At 32.7% G+C, this 25224-nt stretch overlaps 1 protein-coding gene across 1 annotated transcript in view; it reads right to left on the bottom strand.

The window, feature by feature from the left end:
- LRP1B (LDL receptor related protein 1B) overlaps window positions 1-25224 on the bottom strand; it is a 1560879-nt gene that overhangs the window by 48590 nt on the left and 1487065 nt on the right. The window contains exons 84-85 of the mRNA XM_064382912.1: window positions 24222-24386; window positions 11552-11713 (exon numbers count right to left, since the gene is read on the bottom strand). Of these exons, the coding sequence (XP_064238982.1) occupies window positions 11552-11713; window positions 24222-24386 (327 nt within the window). The remainder of the gene's footprint in view (window positions 1-11551; window positions 11714-24221; window positions 24387-25224) is intronic.

Below are 25224 nucleotides of genomic sequence, written 5' to 3'. Positions count from 1 at the left end.
ATATACAATTACAGAGTATTCATATGGTAATTAGGTAGATAGTAACTGAAGAATAAGTGAATGGCTATTTTCTGCAACAGAAATAAGTAATTTTCAAAGGAGATCATTATTGCACTCTCTATCTCTTTTTCATTCTCTTTCAATGTTTCTTTTCATGCAACTAGAAATACAAGTAAATACATTTTTCTTTAATATTTTCACAGCAAGATTCTACATAAAAATATGTGCAGTATGTGCAAATACACAGGTTTACAAATATTCATGGAAAGCAATATATCTATACAATCTATAACTACATTTAACTTCTTTCCCTAAGATTTTTCTATAGAAAAGTAATTGCCAAAACTATTTAGCTATTTACTTATATTTGCAACTGGGCTATTCACATTGTAATAGTTAGTGAAGTGTAAATTTTAAAGGAAGAAAATAAAAATAAACTAATATTAGCTAAGCAGGGTATGAAGATACCATACAAGGATAATGAGAAGACTGGAGGCCTTTAATGGGTAATTCAGAAAGGCTATATAGGGGAAACTAATTATATGAGAATTATACAGTCATACAATGCAATTATATGAATGCACACTTATTGTTCTACTTCACTGAATTTTAATCTGGCCTTTAAAAATAAATTTTGTCAAATGGTTTTAATATTCATCATTTAAGTATGCATTTGATAATTTAAGACTGCACTCACACAAACCAACAGTAAATTAAAAGTGGGATGGAATTACCATCACAAAGACCAGGTAAATTTCATAGTGCATATCCCCAGGCATTCGATAACTGAGGTGCTATTTTCAGTGTAATTTATATTCCACCTCCACTGTTACTTAATTGTGTCCCAGGGGTAGTAGATCCTATGAATTCTGCTGATATTATCCCTGCAGAGTGGTTTATGGTTGCATCCATATCTGTATGAATGTAGAATTTCCAGGGCAACCAACAATATAATTTTATAAACTTTTGATGAATACTTATACTGGGATAAGTTAATAAGAAAAAGAAAAAAAAAATGGCCAGAATATTAGGTACTTGAAGCCTAAGTCCAGTCCTTCCTCAGCTAACAATGTGACCTCACCCGAGTTACCTGATTAATTTCTCCAAGATACGCTTTGGTCATCTTTGAACTGAGGCAGTTATATTGTCATGCCTAAAATTATGTCATGATTCCTTCCTCACCCACCAATTCCCAGTAGTGCCCAATATCTAGAACTAGAGCCTTCTTTTAATAAAATTATGTAATTAATAATTACGATGATGATAAACATTCATTTTTCAGCGTCTCTTACATACCAGGCACATGAGTTTGGTGTAGTCACAGGCATTAGATGGTGTTATCCCTTTTTCATAGGTAAATAAACTGATGCACATAGAGGTTAAGCAATTACCAAAGCTTGGACACAAGTAAGTGGGAGAACATAACTTCAAACCCAAGAGGCCTATCTCTAGACAACAAATTCTTATTTTTCTTATTTAGTAATTCATAAATAGGTTCAGAAAAAGAAATCTACAAAGCAACTTGAATATCTTTGCTGTTCTCTTTCCTTTCTGTGTATTTAAAATGGAAAGTGCCCCATCTCTGTGGATAGTTTAGGACCTACCCACCAGTTGGAATATTAAAAAATCCTGCAGCAAATGCAGCAGACCCTCAAGATGTCTGCATGATAGTAACATACCCTGTAATCTCAAAGCTCAGGGACACAAGCTGGCATTCCCACACCTAGGTTGAAGGTTCAAATGTCAGGTGTTATTCTCTGCAGCCTCTTATCCCAATCCAAGTTCGATGTTTGTCTATCTATGGATAATTGGTTCAAAGCATGGGATTCTCATACTTGAAATAAAACACTCAACCATCAAGGTGATCCATTCATTATCAGGCATGATCAACTTTGGGTCAGTTTAAACCAATAAGAAACCAAAGTAACAGCCAAGAAATGAAAAAGTAAGACATGCCTATAATATTACCATTTACTTCCATCTAATTTAGGATAAGAACATTTGGATTTTCTGAAAAAGTTTTATGATTCTTAAATATGTTAATAAAAGTAATTGTGGCCTTTCATTACCTAGAGAATCATAGCAGCAGACAAGAGTCAGTTTTTCATCTAGCATGGTTTAGGAGGCAAAACACATAAACACATGGAGTAAGCTTATGTACATTTGTATACAATTTGTATAGAATTTTATGTCTTTGAAGAATTAAATCAGGAAATAGAATAAAAAGATTTAAGTAATATTAGGATTTATCCTTTTTTATATCCCTCTAATGTTTTACACAGACTAAGATTTTTAATAATTAAAGTTTATTGCACAGTCTTAAATATACCTTCTGAAGTCAGAGCTGTGTTTAATAAAGTAGGCAAACATTAAATCTAGGTATGCCAATTAAATATTCACTGAGGAAAAAATGTCTGCAAAGCTCTGATTAGAAATGATAAATTTTCATCAGGAAAGCATGTGTAAGGAAATACCACTTTCTATTTTACTAATAAAAATAGTAATGTATTTCAAATATTTCTGTATAAAGTAATTTTTAAAATTAAAGAATGAAATCTATCTTGATCAATGACATCTCTAAGTGTCCAGGGAGAAGGAAAACCTAAAAGTCAGAAAGTTAATTGTCAAAAATTTGATTTGAGTGAGTGGCATATGGGGTGGGATTTTTAAAGTACCAACATTTAAATTTTTGACAGACTGCCATATTAAAATGCATATTAACAATGATGGCATCAATAGTTCTCAAAATAGTCAAAATCAACTCATAGAACTATCATAATAATGGTTTTTAAATCAGACAAACTTATATGAGGCATTCATAATTTTTGTTTATAAACAGTGTTTTGGGTTGAATAGTTCTTTATTTTTAAAGCAGTCCAGCTATAAAAGATTTTAGCAAGTAACTTTATAAAGTGGTAAAGAGACATTTGAGACTTGTGAACAAGCTGAGTTGCAGATGACAGCTAAATACAGCTTATCAGATGAGGCTAACTGAAACCCAAATAAGTGAATAAGCATATGATGGTCTGAAAAAAGAATGGAAATGAAGCATGCAAATACAGGCCATGCCTCCACAGTCATAAACAAGCCATTTGCCATATTTGGGCCCTAATTTCTCTATTAAGACACTGAATATGTATTAAGGTTCAATTAATTTTAGCCTAATACAATTTATTAACATCTACTGTGTTAGTATCTACAGTGTTAATATTGTACATGTGTCCAGAGTGCCCAAACACTGATAGAATCCTAAAGGCTAACATAGTTGAAAACAATTAAGATCTATAACAGATTTTCATTAACATATACATGGCTTTTTTTTTTTTTTTTTTTTTTTTTCAAAAAAAGGTTATTCAGAGCACAAAGTAATGACTCAGTTTTCGAAAACTAGAAAACCATTCATGGAGAAATAGAAGGTAGAGAAAGCTGAATAGCGGGTAATCACGAAAAAGATTATTTCAATCTCAGAAGCAAGCATCTTTAGAAGCTATTGTCATCACGTTACATGTAGCCTAACTGGAGGGCAGGTAACATCTCACCTCATCATAGTGAGAGAATATAAGGCCAACTTACACACACCCATACAGTTCCGATGTACATCATTTTCTCTTTCCTTTCTTTCCTTTTCCTTTTTCATTCTTTCTTTTCTATCTCTTTTTTTCTTTTATGTCCTTCCATTCTTACTTTCTTCCTTCTTTCAAGCTACCCACTTTACATCTATATGTTGAAGTAATGATTTCTGATATACATAAATGTACTTTGCTTCTAGTTTTTTTCAATGTACAATGAAACCAAAAACATAAGTGAAAAGTTAGATGATAGATAAATCAAAAGGTAGATAGATGATAAATAAAGATAGATGTATATTTATCTCCCCATGTGTATATATAGATAGACAGATAGATCTGTATCTATATATCTTGCTATCACCCTAGTGTAGAAATCTCTCTCTTATATATATTACTTATCTATCTATCCATATATATGTGGATAGATAGATATGTGGACATATATATGGATATATAGATATAGATCCATGTATATAGAAAGATATAGATCTATACATATAGATTTATATATATACAGATCTATAAATATCTCTATAGATATATATACACACACCTACACTATCTATGTCTATATATGGATATCTATATACCTATCTATATCTATATATCTATATACTTATATATATCTAGATATCTATATATGCCAAGGTATCTATTTTTATATATACCTATTTATATATATATATATACACCTAAATGTCTATATTTACCTAGATATCTCTCTTTATATATGTATGTAGATATCTGTATACCTATTGATAATAATAAAGATATAAATAACTATATCAGGAAGTAGTTAGATTCTTAATTATCCTTCTTTACTTTTCATTGTCTCTAGCCTCACTACCTGACATATAACGTTTGCATATTCTTTATAAATAAAGCAATACAATAAGAGCAATTTTCTGTTTTATTCATAATAAAATCCCAAGCCTCAGTGGCTGGCACACAGTAGATGCTCTACTAACATTTATTGAATTAATAAATGAGCACTTCTCCTTGGAAAGCAGGGCAGTACAGAAGGCAGAGAACAACAGTAATGCTGCTGATTGTTTAGCTTTAAAACCTCTAAACAAGTTATAAATTTTTATAAATATTGGATCATCCAAGACTGTTTCGTCCTATTCTGAAACTAACTGAAGTTTGCCAGGATGAGTTTGTGTTCAGATGAAGGAATGAAAGAGGGATACTTGAAAAGAAAATCACTTGGGAAGCAAAGACAGATGTCATTAAATGACAATAAGAGAGCTCTTGGATATCTAACAGACGCTCAGATGCTGCATCAATGAAACAACTATTGGCCACTCTAGATATGCCATATGAATGAAAATGTGACTTGCTAAATTCCCAGATATGTGGCATTCCACAGAATTAGACTAAGCTTTTCAGCTTCCAGTGGATTTCATTTTGTGGTCATAACTTAATCTGTGCATGGAAGTAAGCCCAATCATAAAACTATTTTCGTCAATGGTCTGATCTACTTATTTTCAATGACTCAATGCAAAAATCCATTCTAAATTTGTGGATCATTTTGGAAATTATAAAGTGAAGCATCTGATGCTATATCCACAAATGCTATATAAAATTAATATGCTTATTTTCATTATCTAGATTATATGGTACCTAAAATTATATAAGACCTGATATATATATGTATTATCATCATAAGCACTCAAAGTATCGATTACCATGAAAATTATAAAAATAATTATTTGCATTTAAGCTTACAATTTACAGAACATTTTTCTTATATATTATCTCACTTTAAACTTACAATTTTAGGAAATATTAACATATTTATTTTTTACAAATAATGTAACTGACCGTCACCTGTAATGATAAAAATAATAATTTGAGAAACCAAAGTTATAGACTACTCTTTGTTACTCCATCCATATTTACTTTAGTTTTACATAATTAAAAAAAGCATATTTCAATTCTGCATTATCATCTCAAAAACCTATCATTTCTTTCACAAATCTAGATTCTCATTTGATGTATTCTAGGAGTGTGAACTCAGAGTATATATCCAACAAAGTTCCACATTCGCTGAAATTGTATTAAAATATTTTATTTATTTATTTATTTATTTATTTAGGTCTATATAAGGGATCTGACCAAAAAGATCAGAACCTCAAAAGAATCAGAACCTGGCCAGGCACGGTGGCTCACACCTGTAATCCCAGCACTTTGGGAGGCCGAGGTGGGTGGATCACGAGGTCAAGAGATCGAGACCATCCTGGTCAACATGGTGAAACCCCATCTCTACTAAAAATACAAAAAATTAGCTGGGCATGGTGGCACGTGCCTGTAATCCCAGCTACTCAGGAGGCTGAGGCAGGAGAATTGCCTGAACCCAGGAGGCGGAGGTTGCAGTGAGCCGAGATCACGCCATTGCACTCCAGCCTGGGTAACAAGAGTGAAACTCTGTCTCAAAAAAAAAAAAAAAAAAAAAAAAAAAGAGTCAGAACCCTACACGACTTTCCAATGAAAGGAGTAGTGAAATCTGGAGCTGAAAAATTCAGAATTCAAGCTTAATTCCGGTTCTTCATGGTCTAGAGGTACCAAGGAAGTGACTTTAATTGTTGGCCCGAGATGTTAATGGAACAATCAGTTAAATAAGGTGCCATTCATTATGTGGTCCAACCCATCTGAATTTATTCGTTTCTACCATTAAGTTGATTCATTTCCGTCCTTTAATTTTCAAGGAAAGTTTGCTCTCAGATCATCATTATAAATTTTCTAAGTTTTTAAAACTAATAAAATAGAAATTATTTTATTAAATTGAAATTTAGGTCATATTATTACCATGGATTTAGACATGGATATTCAAATGATATTGCAAGTAAAAGAAAAATCCAAATGTAGTCACCTGACCTTTGAACTAATCTAGTACTATTATAAACCACGAGGCTTCCTATTCTCATGGTGCTCTGTACTTGCCATGTATCTGATTCTGTGAAGTGACCCTGGCTAGACTGGTTTTTCTCTTAACACTTTATTTTCATACAATTGAGCATCTATATTGTGAAAAATTATTGGCTGTCTCTGACATGGCATTTCATTATAATTTAACTTGGCTTTTTTAACTTTCACTTTATTTGTTGGAAAATGTAGTGGATTTTAAAATGTCTACATTTATGTAATCAGATTTATGATATATTTTTATATCCATGAAAATGAAATTGAATGCACTATTTCATAGATTTTCCATTTTTATTCTTATACATTCTTTATTTAATGATAGGTTATATAACCATAGGGTAAATTATAAATTTGTCCTCCTTTAACTCATCTTTATACCCTTGGACCCAGAACATACAATTTATAACCCTTTGGGTAAATACCCAGTAATGGGATTGCTGGGTCAAATGGAATTTCTATTTCTAGGTCCTTGAGGAATCGCCACACTGTCTTCCACAATGGTTGAACTAATTTACACTCCCACCAACAGTGTAAAAGCATTCCTACTTCTCCATATCCTCTCTAGCATCTGTTGTACCCAGATTTTTTAACGATCGCCATTCTAACTGGCATGAGATAGTATGTCAACATGGTTTTGATTTGCATTTCTCTAATGACGAGTGATGATGAGCATTTTTCATATGTTTGTTGGCCTCATAAATGTCTTCTTTTGAAAAATGTATGTTCATCTCCTTCACCCACTTTTGAATGGGTTTGTTTGTTTTTTTCTTGTAAATCTGATTTAGTTTTTTGTAGATTCTGGATATTAGCCCTTTGTCAGATGGGTAGATGACAAAAATTTATTTCCAATCTTTTGGTTGCTGGTTCACTCTAATGATTGTTTCTTTTGCTGTATAGAAGCTCATTAGTCTAATTAGATCCCATTTGTCTATTTTGGCTTTTGTTGCCAATGCTCTTGGTGTTTTAGTCACAAAGCCCTTGCCTATGCCTATGTCCTGAATGGTTTTGCCTCGATTTTCTTCTAGGGTTTTTATGATGTTAGGTGTTATGTTTTAGTCTCTAATCTGTCTGGAGTTAATTTTAGTGTAAGGTGTTAGGAAGGGATCCTGTTTCTGCTTTCCTCACATGGCTAGGCAGTTTTCCCAACACCATTTATTAAACAGGGAATCCTTTCCCCATTGGTTGTTTTTGTCAGGTTTGTCAAAGATCAGATGGTTGTAGTTGTGTGTCATTTCTTCCAAGGCCTTTGTCCTGTTGCATTGGTCTATGTCTCTGTTTTGGGACCAGTACCATGTTGTTCTGATTACTGTAGCCTTATAATATAGTTTGAAGTCAGGTAGCATGATGCCTCCAGCTTTGTTCTTTTTGCTTAGGTTTGTATTGGCTATGCAGGCTCTCTTTTGGTTCCATATGAAGTTTAAGGTATTTTTTTCTAGTTCTGTGAAGAAGGTCATTGGTAGCTTGAAGGAGATAGCACTGAATCTATAAATTACTTTGGGCATTATGGCCACTTTACCATATTGATTCTTCCTAACCATGAGCATGGAATGTTTTTCCATCTGTTTGTGTCCTTTTTTATTTCCTTGAGCAGTGGTTTGTATTTCCCCTTGAAGAAGCCCTTTATATCCTTTGTTAGTTGTATTCCTAGGTATTTTATTCTCTTTGTAGCAATTGTGAATGGGAGTTTGCTCTTGATTTTGCTCTCTGTTAGTCTGTTATTGGTGTATAGGAATGCGTGTGATTTTTGCACATTGATTTTGTATCCTGAGACTTTGCTGAAGTTGCTTATCAGTTTAAGAAGATTTTGGACTGAGATGATGGGGTCTTCTAAATATACAATCATGTCGTCTGCAAATAGAGACAATTTGACTTCCTCAATTCCTAACTGAATACACTTTATTTCTTTTTCTTGCCTGATTGCTCTGGCTAGAACTTCCAATACTATATTGAATAGGAGTGGTGAGAGAGGGCATCCTTGTCTAGTACCAGATTTCAAAGGGAATGCTTCATTTTTTTCCCATTCAGTATGGTATTGGCTGTGGGTTTTTCATAAATAGCTTTTATTATTTTGAGATAGGTTCCATCCATACCTAGTTTATTGAGAGTTTTTAGCATAAAGGATGTTGAATTTTGTCGAAGGCTTTCTCCGCATCTATTGAGATAATCATGTGTTTTTTGTCTTTGGTTCTGTTTATGTGGTGGATTTACGTTTATAGACTTGCATATATTGAATCAGCCTTTCATCTCCAGGATGATGCCTACTTGATCATGATGGATAAGCTTTTTGATGTGCTGTTGCAATCGGTTTGCCAGTATTTTATTAAAGATTTTTGCATCTATGTTCATCATAGATATTGGCTTGAAGTTTTCTTTTTTTTTGTTGAGTCTAAGAATTTTTCTTAAAGGCTAAATTCTGTGGTCTTTCTGTGGGTTCTGGTAGCCTCTGTGTTTCACTAAATTGACCTGAAGTAACTTGTTTCCCTTTCAAAATCACACATTACACTATGAGTTCATTGAAAACAGAAAATGTTTCTGACATCACCATTTCCTTTCTTAATGCCTAACACAATGACAGACTCACTGTAAACATCAAAACATATTCACTGGTGAACTGACTCATGAGCTAAAGCTACCCTAGAAGACAAGTGATAAAAATAATCTCATTGTGTCATCAAATATGGATAGGCTCATATCTATGATACATAATTGTTTTATAAGCTACTTTAGAGTCTATGGTTCTAATACCAATTACAAAACATGATATCTTTGGACTACTGTAGGGTGCTTCTAACTCTGTAAGTGGAGACATTCATTAAGATAGAGACATTACTTAAAGTGTGTACTTATTGGGACCAGTGAGCGTAAGCCATACAGGTACACTTCTGATAAGTCTAGTTCTAATTAAAATTATAATGGTTCCCCAAGCAGATTGCTAGAGGACTTTGAAAGCATCAATGAGAGGACAAGCAGGTTATCACTTAATTTCACTACCTAGTTCGTAGACACAGATCCAATCTGTCTTAATTGGCCTCTTTGGCCTAATGTTATTATCATTTAATCACAAATAACTTCAGTTATTGGTTGACTTCATACTTAATACCTAGATTTAAATCCGAAATGGCATGCTCACTTGTCTATTTATTTTTATTTATACTAGGAATCCTTGTTCTAGAATAGCAAGAAGCACAGCTATATTTGTTCTTTAACAACTTAGTTAAAGAACACTTTATTTTATTCTTGCCATTATTTATCTTTGTCTCTCCTCCCTGGGCTGCTGCTGTTAAAATTAATTTGCATTTCAGACCTCAGGATTTTATATTGCTATTAGAGTTATGAAATGTTTTTACTCAGCACAACTAAGAACTGATGTTTTACCTCCCACTAATGGACCTTTAATTAGGCACTGTAATGAACCATTCTGTCATTCCTTCTTTTATAGAAAGAAGATTTTGTATATGCAAGACACAATTTTGACAGAACACCAGGTCTACTGAACCTTGTCGGCTTACATCTAATAGATCCTAAATTTATTATGCTTTTGTCAGGTGTTGAATTTGTCATTTTAATGACACTGTCCACAGACTTATTATGCTGCCAAAAAAACAGCATCACCATACTGCAAGAATGTTTGTTGACATCTTGATCAACAACTCCTGGGGTCCAATTCTGACTATAATATTACTACTTCGGGACCTTGAGCAAGTTATTTAACCTCTGTCTAAGGATTAATTGGTTAATTTTAATAAGTGCTTTGCAGTAAAATGTAGGAAGTGCTCTGACTACTAATCGTGATAATAAAATTATAATGCAGCTCTTTATAAAGCATCAGGCTACCTCAGACTGTGGTTCTATTAAGTTGTCAATTAAAACATAAGCTAACTAAATTTATTCTTTGGAAGGATCCAGACTGCTATACAAACTATGGCCAGGTAGTATTTTCAAACTTAGTTTAAAAAGAATTAAGAATACTGTTGTTTCAACTGAAGAAAAATCAAAACACAGGGGGAAAATGACATGTTCTATGATGCTCTACCAATTGGGAACCAAAAGACAGAGGAGAAAATACAAGCTCTACTTGAACCACATATAGATACAAGATGGTTGAACACTGATTAAATGTAATTTTACATTGAATGTAAATTGATTTTAAATTGATTGTTCTTTTGTTAACATTTATTCAAATTATTTATTTTTATTTATTTACTTATTTGTGTGATTGTTTGTTTGTTCTTTTATTCATTTGGCAAGTGCCATTGTTGGTTGTAGTCTCAAACGGATCCTAGACAAGTAATAGGAATGCACATAATCAACAAAAATACTAAGTAAAAATGTTCAGAATCAGAAGAGGCAAGTGAGGTTGATTCAAACTGAGAATTTCAACAATTTCAAAAAGAAGTACATGGGCACAGGAGAAAGCAGCTCAGGGGATATACTAGTGCAAGTTTGTGGCAGCTCTCTTTAGATAGATTCTATTTGTATCAATGAAATATAAAGCAAGCTTCTCAGTTGAGGGTAGAGTCGGGGAGAAAGCATTGAAGGTTTCAGGAGAACGAGAAGGTGTGACGTAGACATCTAGGGGAGTGGGAGACTCGATGGCTTAGGGAACTACATAGAAAGCCTTAGTAAGTACCCATTTGAAATTAGTGATAAAAATTGAAATGATACCAACCAATAAAATTATGTGTATTTCTTCAGTTGCATTCATCTGTGGGATGCCAATTCAGGAGAGATGGAGAACTGATTTTAACTATGGTTAGGGTTTTCCAAGAAGTGCAAAAGAGGGGAAGAGAGAGCAAGGGAGCTGAGGGTGTACACAGGGAATGGTTATAATAATGGACCATAGAATCAAAGCTGAGGGAAGAAGAAAGATAAAATCTTTACAGTAAGAGAAAGATGAGGAATGTGTAAATAATTGTTGGAGTCACAGAGACTGAACCTGAAAAATAGGGGATAGCTAAAATTAAGATAATTGAAGGCGTGGGTATAGGAAATCAGAAGATTAATGTAAACATCAAAGCATGCTGCCAAGCTGGCCTCTAGGTGCTGCTTTTACTTACAGTACTGACATCTGTCTCCGGTGTATTCTGGCTGGCAGTGGCAGTAAGGCTGGTTTCCAGCAGTCACAATGCAGGTTCCTCCATTTTGACAAAAACCCTCACAGACTGTCTTACCACAGTTGGGCCCAGTGAAACCGAGTGCACAGCTGCAGGTGGGTCTCCCTATTGGAAACAATAAGTAACAAAAAGCAAATTATTCGACCGAAACACTTTATTTTCAAGAATTTTTATGGGAGAAAAGTTGAGAAGTTAGGTTTCTGGTCAAGTTCTGTCCACGATTTACTCTGTGACTTTAGGCAGTAAAAAGACCGTTGGGTCTCAGTTTTTCATATGTTCAAGAAAGTCTAGATTAGAAGATATCCAAGTTTCAATTCAATAAAATAATCAAAGATCGTTTCATAAATAATTATACTTGTATGCATGTATTATATGCTTAAAATACTTCTTAGTTTTACTTCTGTTCTCATGTCCATTTTGGCCTTTCCAATTATTTTTGTTCTACTCATATGTGGTAATACAGACTATATTTCCATTAGAACCTAAATTATAACTTCCCATTGTTCAATCATCATCTACCAACCACCACTGAATCTACATAAAACATTAGCTTACACATGTTACAAATAAATCTTGTAATAAGTTTAAAGTGGACATGTAATTTGAAATAATTAGATTTTGTAACATTAGCTATTTTAAGTGACTTAAATACATATACTACGTTTAGTTCATAAGTGCTTACAAAGTCTTATTTTGTCTAATTTTAATATTGTTATTCATGAGAATGGACTGTTACTTGTAGTCTAGTAAATAATAAGATGACTTAGAAGTTGAACGTGAACAGCATGTAAGACCAAATATGACAGATTATCTGAGTAATCCTTTTTATTTTCTCTGTGGGGACTAACATTAGGATGAAAGGCGAACAATCCTGTATGGTGTTTAGAACATAATACAGTTACTTCTTGTGTATTAAGAATAAGTCTTTCTAACTGCTCAGACTGTCAAAGGCTGAAGGAAAATGAAATATGGAACTAGCTCTGTAGGAGAGGAGAAGAAAAAAGAAAATGAAACTAATGGATATCATTTAAATGGTAAAATAATAAGTTTCAAAGTTTGCAAAAATGTAAAGAAACAATGTGAAAGAGTATAAGAAAGAGATTTAGTTACAGATTTCAGTTAACTAAGACTCAGACAATATCAATCAGTTGACTAGCATTAGGGAATATTCAAGCCATCTCTCTCTTATTTTTGTAGACTTACAGAATATTCATGCCATTTTTCTGTCACCTTTGTAGATATAGAAGTATAATTAAACTTGTTAGAGAACTGCATGAGTATAAATCTTACTAAGACTTGAAGTGTGAAAATGATATTATTGTTCTCTATTGCTATAGATAATATATTGAAGAAGTCTAAATCTTTTGAGAAACATTCCTGAGTGAATACAATACTTACAAATAAAATTCATATACATTTCAATAAAATTAGTAAATTGAGGCTCCATAACTTATTAACTTTACTTTGAAAGGACTTTACATGCTCAAAAATACTAAAAAGTGTTTCTCTAAATGAACAAATTTATATACATTTTTATGGTAATATTGCATTAAAACTTTGTATTTATGAATGTTATTCGTTTGGTGGCAGATAAATCCCTATTAATGGCCTGAGAAACAAGGTAAATTTTGTAACATTAAAAGCTTAGTAACCTTATATATTTGTTGCCAGAAAATGTTCACTAACTTTTAGTAGATATTTTCCTTAAAATGGCAATGAATTTTTCTAGTTGTTGTTGACATAGAAACAAAATATTTTCATTGGCATAAAGCCACAGACAACAGAACAAATAGTGGTAGTAGATGAAGAGGTTAATAATTGTTAGAGGAAGTTTAATGAAAACAAGAGCCCATAACAACAGAAGTAATTCTTCAATTACAGTCCATAGATGACTTACAGAGATATGGAACAAGTAAATAGCAGTAAAAATCACCATGAGCAGCCGGGTTCGGTGGCTCACGCCTGTAATCCCAGCACTTTGGGAGGCCAAGGCGGGTGGATCACGAGGTCAAGAGATCGAGACCATCCTGGTCAACATGGTGAAACCCCGTCTCTACTAAAAATACAAAAAATTAGCTGGGCATGGTGGCGCGCACCTGTAATCCCAGCTACTCAGGAGGCTGAGGCAGGAGAATGGCCTGAACCCAGGAGGTGGAGGTTGCGATGAGCCGAGATCACGCCATTGCACTCCAGCCTGGGTAACAAGAGCGAAACTCCGTCTCAAAAAAAAAAAAAAAAAGAAAAAAAGAAAAAAAAACACCATGAGTGAAACATGAAATAAACAGTGCCTAAAGAACAAAGAATGTTAAAGAACATTAGAACAATCTGAAAAGGTGCCACACAAACATACAATGTGATCACTCTGGATTCATTTTTTCCTATATGTGTTTTTCTTTTTTTGTTTAAATTAGGGTTAGAAAAAGAAGTAAAATGATAAAAGCTTGAAAGAAACGGATACTACCTGCTGAGGTACTTGAAAATTCTTCTATCCCAGTCACTCAGAGAAATGACACTGAGTTTTCACGGTTTTGTCTCATTTACAGCTGTTTTTGAAACTACAACAGAGTGACCAGGTTGTCTGCAGCTAGCATATGCCTTAGATCATTCAGAGTCCAGCTGAATTATTTTTAAAAGTCCCTATTTCTCTGCCTTTGAAGAACAGATTTCTTTTTGACAAGTAGAAATCTTCATATTCAGGAGAATATTATCTAACTGAAACTGTTTGGTGACACAGCTGATCTTTTGTTTGCTGATGGAAAATGAACCATCTGTTGTAGAATTGTATAATGGGCTCCATTTGCTATTTTCAAGAATCTCTCTAGGTGCCCCCTGACAAGTTGCATTGGATTCATTTACAAAGATTTTTAGGTAGCGGAATTTGATTTTGATATTCAAGAAAGAAACAGCCCTGTTACAATGATTAAGGTATAGATTTATAGCAGTGATGCATCCAGGGAGCTGGGGAGTTGACAGCCTACAAGAGTAGCACAATCTAAAAGAGCATCAGTTGACCTGAGGAAAGAGGGGGAGGAACTGTTTCCAGACTCTAAATCAGTCTAGTTTCTACAGCATCCTTAGCTCAGACACTAAGCTACTAGATACTAAGATATTCAGACTATCTAGATTCATAGCCTGTGGGTGTCAATTACTGTTTGTGGGACCATGGGGAATTATCTGTTTGTTTCCCTGTCTATAAAATTGACATAATAATGGTACCCACCTCATGGAGTCATTGGAGAAAATCATGTAGAATAAATTAGATAACACATGCAAAGCTTTTCTAACTGTACCAGTCACATAGAAAGCACACAGTTATATTTTAGCTCTGATTATTATTATTATTTCTATTGAGTGAGATTCACTTTTTTTAGGTAGAACTTACTCTGTGGTTGTGTCTACCAAAGCACTTAACAGTTTAAGCAAATCATTCTGAAACTTTCATTAAATGGTATCTTTTGTCTCCATGGTTTGAGATAAAATTAAACCTGAATTTACTTTTATGATAGTGATGGGCTAGAGCTGAAATTCTCCATCAACTTTACTCTCAGGCTCTAACATTTTCAAATTTTGAAGGATGGGTCTTTTTCCCCCTTAGCTTCTAAATGTGCTTAATTCTACCTTTCCAAAAGAAATAACACACGTACTACAACAGCAAACAAACCAAAAAGCCAATCTAATATCTGCCAAGTCCATCTATTTGTACAAAATTTTAATTTTGGTACATCCTTGAGCTTCTTTAAAAGACAATTATACTCTCTGCTCCCAATTTGATCAATATGTGACAGAGTAAAATATTCAATCATAAAGTTGCTGAATCCTTCACTGAAGATACAGTTTTTTATTTTTTAATATAAAAAATAATGTGTCTTAATATGTTGCTTCTCTTTGTGCTCTCAGAAAACAGGCCAGAACTCTCAATATGAATGTATTGCTCATATAAATTGATTTTAATTTGTAAGAAAGGTTTAAGAAAAATGTGTGGTGCTCCTTATATATACATATATATATGCACATATATATGTATATATATTCTGTAGTTTATATATATTATGTACTTTATATATGTATAAAGTACAGAAAAAAACCCAAATGCATTACTATACACATACGAATATACTAATACATATATATATGCAATAATGTATATATATATATACACATACATTCACCTTATTTTAAAACTCACCTCTAATCATTTCCTCACTGAATCCACTGACTCCATCTCAATCACAATCTTCTTCAAATTTTTTCTTTAATTATACAATGTTTACTAATACCTTTACCTGGAAGATCTTTCTCCAGTGGCTTCTGAAACACTAGCTTTATTGAGTTCTCTTTTTTTCTGCCTTTTTGTACAACTGCCTTTATGTTTTCTGTCTCTGTCTCTCAAAAAGTGTTCTTCCATACTTCTTTCTGGTGATATTACCCAATTTTATGGCTTAAACATTTATCTCTCTATCTAAATGCCTTTGTCTCAATTTTCTGATTCCGGGCTCATTCTTCTTCCTAAACTTCAGACCTTCATTTTTACTCCTTCATGTATGTTTCTATGTTGATGTCTCTGGTCACTTGGTAAGTTCATTGACTCCTCCCACTTCCTAAAGGAGTAAACTCTGTCCTCTTTTAAGCTTTGTCCTCAATGGCATACATACTTTCACTAGACTGTTGCTACTTTTAGTGTTAGGGCTACTTCATATTCAAATTTCACTCTGTTAGTTAGCAAAGTGCCTTGCTAGATGTTTACTATGGTAGTTTATTTTATGTGTCAACTATCCTGGGAGAAGGGATGACAAAGTGGCTAGTAAAATATTACTTCTGAGTGTGTCTGTAAAGGTGTTTTTGGAGGATACTGGTATTGGAATCAGTAGACGAAGTAAGGAAGACCTTTCCTCACCAGTGTGGGTGGGCATCATCTATTTCACTGAAGGGTAAAATGGAGTGAAAGCTAGAGGAAAGGTGAATTCTCTTTCTTGAACTGAGACCTCTATCTTCTCCTGGCTGTGGACATCAGAGCTCCTGGTTCTTGAGCATTCAAACTGGAAGACTTACACCAGAATTCTTTCCTCCTCCCACCCAACTGCTCAGGTCAATGGCTTTAGACTGAGAGTTAAACAATTGGCTCCCTTAGTTCTCAGATTTTTGAACTTGGACTGAATCACATGACTGTCTTTGCTGGTCCTTGAGTGTGCAGACAATATACCTTTGGACTCCTCAGGCTCCACAGCACATGTACCAATTCTCATTATAAATCTCCTTCATATATATATATGGACATACACACACACACACATATATCATATTGGTTCTTTTTCTCTGGATGATACAAATACATATGCATACAATTAATGGAGATTAATTCTATTTATTTATACTATTGTTCTTCATAGACAGAAATTCTCTGCATCTACCTTCTAAAATGTTACGGCAAGTGTTAATACCACAAAATCATAATAATAAACTCTTATAATTTCACTTGATAACAAATAATACCTAATGTCACATATGGTGAAGATGTAACTAAAATCACTAATCATCTATAAACAATAATAAATATTATTAAGGACTATAATTTTATTTAAACATTGTATTGCTCATAAGAAAAATGGAAATATCTTGGAATCTCATAGAGTTCTTTAAATTTCACTTATATCAGATGTTCCTTACATAGCAAAATCTGTCTCAGTAAAAATGGCTGATTATAAAGTATTTTATCACTAATATTTAAAGGAATATCATCAATTTGGTGCAGTGAACAAATACAAATTTGATTACCACAAAGGAATGCTAGCAAAAGTAATTCCTTCTGAGTTTTCTGTGAGATGGTGACTGCTTATTATTTCTGTGCAGTAGATACATGCTACTGAGCATTATTAGGCTGCTGTCTTTTTAAGTCAATTTTGAATTCATATTCATTTGTCTATGTGAACCATGACACCTACCTCCATTTGACTTGGTCCTGGTTGGTCACTCTGGTGCTTTCAAATTTTTGTCTTTGAGTATAATGTTTTATTCCTGCTAGTTTTATGCGTATACATGATTCTTTAGTTCATTTGGTCTGATAAAAACATTGAGTGTAAGGAATAACAGTATTTAAGTGACACTTAAACTGCAGAGCATATTTATAAATGTTTATGTTTAATGCCCTGCTATGAAAACACTATCAAAATGTGACATAATACTTACTCAAAACATGTTTACTATTTGGACAGTAGCCCCATTCCTGTCCCTTTATATAGCATAGACATCATAAACTGAGACAAAGTACCACCATGTCATCCAGTTAGTTACAGGATTGCAATCGAAAAGCCTATCTGGTGACCTCTCGTCCTCAAGATTACTCTCCTTTGTGAATCTGTCTTGACTTCAGATTTCTATTCAAGTAATAAAAGTTCTGAATGCTTTTAATAAAAATGCTAGTCTTTTCAATAAAGAGATTTGACATTCTGCTTTTCTACTTAATGTAATGTTTTCCTGGTCTTAAAGTGAGTGTCCATTTATAAGTAATTTTAGTAAGTTGACTATAGCTGTCAGGTTTTCTTAAATATCACAAAGATTACACAGGTCTATTCAGTAAAGCCTGACAAAGGAAAGGAAGAATTGTTGGCTTTATCTAGCTCTCTCTCAAGTACTTCTTAATATATTCTGAAATGCTTCAAATTATAGGTCACAATTTATTTATACTTCTGAAAGGTTTATTTTCAGCCAGCACTGTGGAAATAAGACTGAAGCATTTTTGTCTTTTCTGTGAATATAAGTAAGCTAACTTAAGCCTTCTAACATTAGCTCGGAGAGCCATAAGATTGAATAGTTTAGGATTGCTCTCACCATATGTTCCAAACGAATCACTAACTGTGACTCATGAAGCCAGGAGCAAAATTAGACAGAACCTTACTTTTATTCTCTCACAGGTATCTTGCTAAGATTCAAAGAGAGAGAACAGTGTCTGGCGCTCAGTAAGCAACCAATAAAAATAATTATCATAATCTTGATGATATTTTAGTTTCTAAATTAATAATTTTTCTAATAATTATTTTTGTTGTTATTTTAATTTTCAATAATAACAGTAATACATATTAATTGTGGGGTATCTGGAAAACACAAAAGTATAAAGAAGGATCTACGTATATATATTTTCTCTACTAGGCTCATATTATACAGCAGTTGTCTATCCTGTTCTTTTTGTATTTAAGTTTCTATCTCCAAATTTATAATAGTACACATAACACAATTGAACGTTCTTACTTCTAAATTTATTCTTTTCCTTGCTACATAATCCTCAGGACACATTTCAAAAAGTGTTAATATTTAGTAAAAGGACATTGACAACTTTTTAAACTCTTGCTGAGTATTTCAAAATTGCTTGCTGCAAAGTTTGTAACATTATCATTTTCTTCTGGTAGTGATTTGTAAATGCTGGTTTCATCCATGTCTGACTGGTCTCCTCCTCCACTTTCTGCTCCCTAAACTCCTGCATACATGTGTGAGACTTATCTTTTGCCACTTTCTTATTACGCTTTCTGTGTTTATTTTTACTTGCTTTGTTAGAGTTATAATTTCCTATATCTCATACTTGTTCAATTATATTCTTCCTTTTGTGTTTACAATTTTAACGTCATTAGTTATTTCCCTGCAAATGACCATGCCACCCAAAATAATCTACAGATTCAATGCAATTTCTATAAAATACCAAAATCATTTTTCCCAGAATTAGAAAAAACACTCCTAAAATTCATATGGAATAAAAAAGAGCCCGAATAGCCAAGGTAATTATAAGCAAAAAGAAACTAGAAGCATTACATTACCTGACTTCAAATTATACCACAAAGCTACAGTAACCAAAACAGCATCGTCTGGTCTAAAAATAGACACATGGATCAATGGAACAGAATAGAGAACTCAGAAATAAAGCCACATGCTTACAGCCAACTGATCTTTGACAAAGTAAACAGAAACATACAATGAAAAAAGGACATCCTATCCAATAAATGATGCTGGGAAAATTGGATTGCCTCGTGCAGAAGAATGAAACTGGAGCCCTAAGTCTCACCATATACAAAAACAAACTCGAGATGAATTAAAAACTTACATGTAAGAACTGAAACTATAAAAAATTCTAGAAGAAGACCTAGAAAAAACTTTCCTGGACCCTGGCCTAAGCAAAAATTCATGATTAAAACTTCAAAAGCAAAGGCATCATAAACGAAAGTAGATAAATGGGACAATTAGACTAAAATGCTTCTGCACAGCAAAATAAATAATCAACAAACTGAGCAGACAACCTGAAGAATGGGAGAAATTACTCACAAATTATGCATCTGACAAAGGGCTAATATCCAGAATCGAAAAGGAACTTGAACAATTCAACTATAGCAAAAAAACCCAAATAATCCTATTTAAAGACACTTTTCAAAAGAAAACATACAATGCCCAACAAGTATATAAAAAAAGTCAAAATAAATAATCATCAGAACAATGCAAATAAATAAAAATCACAATGAGATACCATCTTACACCAGTTAGAATGGCTACAATTAAAAAGCCAAAAAATAACAGATGGTGATGATGTAGCAACAAGGGAACAGTTACACACTGTGGGTAGGAATGTAAATTAATACAGCCTCTACGGAAAGCAGCATGGAGATTTCACAAATAACTAAAAATAGAAGTACCATTTGATACAGCAATCACACTACTGAGTATATTCACACCTAAAAGAAAAAGTATCATTATATCAAAAAGATACTGCACGTGTATGTTTATAACAGCACTATTCACAATAGCAAAAATATGGAATCAATCTACGTGTCCAACAATGAATGACTGGATAAAGAAAATGTGACACACACACACACACACACACACACACACACACACACACACCATGAGATACTACTTAGCCATAGAAAAGAATAAAATCATTTTTTTTAGTAACATGGATGAAACTGAAGGCCATTATCTTGAGCAAAACATCTTGGAAAGTCAATTGCATGTTCTTATTTACCACATGTTCTTATACCTCTAAGTAGAAGCTAAATAATGTGCACACGTGAATATAGTGTGAAATAATAGACACTGGTGAATTGGAAGTGGGGAGAAGAGTAAAGGATAAGAAATTGCTTAATGTGTATAATGTACACTATTCAGCTAATGGTTGCAGTAAAAGCCCAGACTTCATTACTACACAATATATCCATGTAACAAAACTGCACTTGTATTCCCTAAATTTACACAAATGAAAAACATAGCTCAAAAAAGGCGAGTAAAGCCAAATATTCAGTTTTCAGCAATCCTTAAACATAACTAATACCTATGTTAAGGGAGCTAAGATGCAATGATTGATTTAAATAAAAGACCTCATTTAAATAAGAAGTGAAAGAAAAGCAAAGATGGGCAGTTTAAATGTACGTTGATTCTTTATTAAGATATTAGTTAGGTGACTGTGTACTTTATACCCCAGGTACACATGTGATCTGAGATCCTTGAGTACATGTGTTTTGTCATTAGTTTTGTAATGTTCCAAAGTTATCCAAAAATTCCTGGCTTAACTTGACTTTGAGAAATTCTATCATCTGATTTGAGGACAGTTACTAAGACAGAAAGCCCTTGAACAAAGAGAAGGAATGCTTTCTTCATCTATTTGCCTCTTACTATCAGGGTATTTCCCATGCAGAGAGGATTCTGATTTTATTTCCTTCCACAACAGGGGCCTCTTTCATCCTCTTGTTTTATTTCTGGGAACAAAACCTTCACTGCCAAAGCCCTCAGATGTGGTGGCAGGAAGAGCTACAGTGACAGCTTCTGCCTTCTTCCTGTGGTATTCACTTAAAATATGCAATTCAAATGTATTGCCCACTATACCCCAAATTTCACTTTCAACTCTTAACCTAGCTAATTCTGCTTTTGCATATTTCCAAATTCCCAGAGTAAGATCTGCTTCCCCTTTGCATAACTCGAAATTTTAGGAGTGGAAGAAAGTATTTGGGAATGTTGTCTAAAATGTACAAACCCACTAGTTCCATTCCTCTAAATCAACTGGGTAGGAAAGCTTGACTCACTTTGATATAAACATTAAAAAACTAAATAACAGACCTGTAACAATAAAAAAATACCAAACATCATGAATATACCATAGAGAATAAATGTTCATAAAAGTAAAGATTAAATGTAGCTGTTAACAGCATAAATGCATTAATGATATCCATGATGCATAAAAGCTTTCAAAAAATTTTCTCTGTTTTCAAAAATAAATGCCTAATTAATACTATTCTTTACTCTGATTTCAATTATTTTGTCAAAAGCAAATTTTATCTTAAATCTATCAGCCTATGAGCAGGTCATAAAAATGAACTACATGGATTCTTATTAATATAATCAATATCAAAATATTCCAATTTTTAGTATCTTGTTATATGAATATAGCTAATATATTTTATTTTTAGTGTTCATTATTACAAAAAATAACCTTAAAGAATGAGAAAAACTCATTCCTACATACAAAATTTTAATTATGCATCACAGATGTGTACTTTTAATTAACTAGTGACATTTCTTTTGTTCAATTATTATTGTTCTATACAACTGTCATAAACTTATAAATTTTAATTAAGGCTGCCCCAAACCCTAGTTATGTAGTGTCCACATAGGAATTTGCCAAAAGGCTTAACTGAAGTAAACCAACAATGTATAAATCCATGAATTGCTCATGGGATTTGTTTAACAAATTAATATTTGTGTGGAAATAATGAGGTTCTACAGTCTATAGTACCAAACAATGTTTTTATATTTTATAAAACCACATTTTAAAAGTGAAAAATGCTTTTTAAATGACTTAATTAGATATCATATAATTATTAATTATTAGACGCTATAAAATAAACTACATGGCCATATCTCAGGTTGAATCCATATGAGAACTCATTCATATTATTAATTTGAATTTTTTCCCTGAAGATATTACTTATGTAAATCAGGATATAATAACTTTGTGCACAGATAAAGTTGAACTACAGATTTTGAGCATGCAGCAAATTTTAGTCAAATGATTTGAACTAAACATTAAAAGTTGTGCTGTATCTATATACAACTCAGGATCCATCAACAGGACAGTAAATTCAATGTTTTGTAGAGATTTGTCCCTGCAGATGCATTGCAGGTTCAACAGATAGCAATAGTTTGGAATTTCAAATTGTTTACTTGGCCTAAATATTTCTAAATATAAATATAGATAAATCATCCAGCTGTAACACAATGCTTTTCATTATTCGATTGTTACAATCAAATAATAAAACTTCCAAACAAGTCATTTTGCATGAGAAAACTTTTTCCCTAAAGTAGACATTATGTGTGTTACTAAACTACACACTCGTGTTCTTTGAACCCGGGTTCTTTTTTATATATTCAATAAAGGACTCAGTACTACAATTTCCCCTGTAGTAATAGAATATACTTTATGAACTAGCTTCCCTTAGCATAATAAAAACATATGGTAAGACTCCTGGTGCCTTTTATATTTCAATCTAATAAAACTTCTGAATATATTTTCAGAATGCTATTAAGTAGTAAGAATAATTTCATTACCAATTAATAAGACAAAAATATTTATAGACGTAAAAGTATCAGACTTTTACTATTAGAATGCATTTCAGAAACAGCTAAATTTTTCTGATCCACACTGAAAATTCTTCATGTAGCTCTTTCAATTAACACTACTTTAAATACTTCAAAGAATAGTATAAACAATAGAATCAGTAAGAACTCCCAGTAATATAAAAATTAACCATGTAGGGGAATGTGAAAACCATATAGACTGATTTTCCATTTGACTGACTAAATTTGCATTTATGGTGGTAAAATTAAATGTGCGTAGATTGCACTATAATAGTTCCATAATATCCCTTACACTGAATATTAGAATTTGCAAATTAGATTTTTATTATGCATTGGGGTTATTTTTTTCTCATGGAATATATTTTAAATTTAATACAAGTCAGTAGAAGAATATATTTCTATGTTCATTTATGTGCTGTACAGAACACTTTCTGCAAACAAGGCTATTGCATAAATTAATAATAATCTCAAATATATCCTAAGATGTATAAACCTGATATTTTCAATGTATATTATGTCATACAGCATAATGTCAAAAGAGTAGTTACAATTTTAGGTGGGAATCAGAATGCTATTAGATTCTCTATTACAGTTTATTTACATTTAAAATGATCCTAATTTATAATAACAATTGATTTTTAGCATTAGGAAAACTATTTGTGCAATTAAAAAAAAAACATAAATTTTGGAGCCAAACAGTAAACTTGGAAAATTGGCTCTACTAATCATTCTGAGGCAGGGGCAAATTTCTATTAACATTGAGCCTGTCACATGGTGCATGCCCAACCCATGGTAATGACCATTAGTGTTGTTAAATTTTTTGCTTGAACTTTTATATACTGAGTTTAGAACAAATGTCGTTGATTTAATTTTGTGTTAGTATATTGTGGTAATGTATTTTTTATTAAGTTATTAGGAGGAAGTATATTTGTACCATTAACTATTTTTGATTCAATTATAAAGAAAACACAAAAGATTTGAAATACAATTACACTGAAATATTTACCTAGAACTGATGGTACACAAGTTCCTCCATTCTGGCAGTAGTTGGTACAGTGGTTGACTTCACATCTTTCTCCTGAATAACTAGGCCAACAGTGACACCTCAAATCACCCTTCTCATTGAAAATGCACCTTCCTCCATTTTCACAAGTTAATTTACATGAATCATCTGTTTATGAGAAGAAATGTACAAATTATCATATTTTCAGGGAGTAATTGAATAAAAGTAATTCAAATAGATACAACATTTCAATATTAGGATCTTTTGTTTCCATAAAATAATTATCCCAAGTACAAAAGTAGAAAAAAAAAGTACTATTGGAAAACAGATTCTAGTTTTTGAATGGTAAATGGTAAATAAACATATTAAAATAACGCATATTCTTTAAACTTAAAGTATTATTAACCTTTTCTTATATTTGTAAAATATTGTGTAATAAAATGAACTGAAACTTTGTAAAAGTAATGTATTTTCATCTTCTTTCTTTATTTTATTGAGACAGGATCTTGCTCTGTCACCCAGACTGGTGGGCAGTGGCATAGTCATGGCTCACTGCAGCCTCAACGCCCTGGGCTCCAGTAGCTGGGACTATGGTGTGCACCACCGTACTTGGCCAACTATTATTTTTTTTTTGTAGAGACAGGGTCTCACTATGCTGACTAGGCTTCTAAAAGTAATATATTTTCCAACCAAGAAATTGTCTTTATAATATGGGCCAACATAGCTTATTTTTAGTAGTAGTTAATATTACAAAGAAAACTTTAAATTTGTAAAATAAATTTATAGCATACACACACACACACACACACACTTTGTTCTATAATGTATGTATGATTATACACAGTATAGAGAAATGTTTACATGAAAAGATACTCTTTGATATTGGTCCTTATTAAGCATATATAGATGTTCCAAACTAAAAGTCGTTGAGATTTAGTACAACTTGGTGATAGAATAGTGACAAACATTTCCATATGTAACATTTGTCCCAAATGGTTCTGTACAA

This window comes from Aotus nancymaae, unplaced genomic scaffold (assembly GCF_030222135.1).
Source record: "Aotus nancymaae isolate 86718 unplaced genomic scaffold, 86718_ANA_hifiasm-v0.15.2.pri h1tg000029l, whole genome shotgun sequence".
Taxonomy (NCBI): domain Eukaryota; kingdom Metazoa; phylum Chordata; class Mammalia; order Primates; family Aotidae; genus Aotus; species Aotus nancymaae.
Note: the sequence above shows the minus strand (reverse complement) of the source record. Positions and strands in the feature narration are given on the sequence as shown.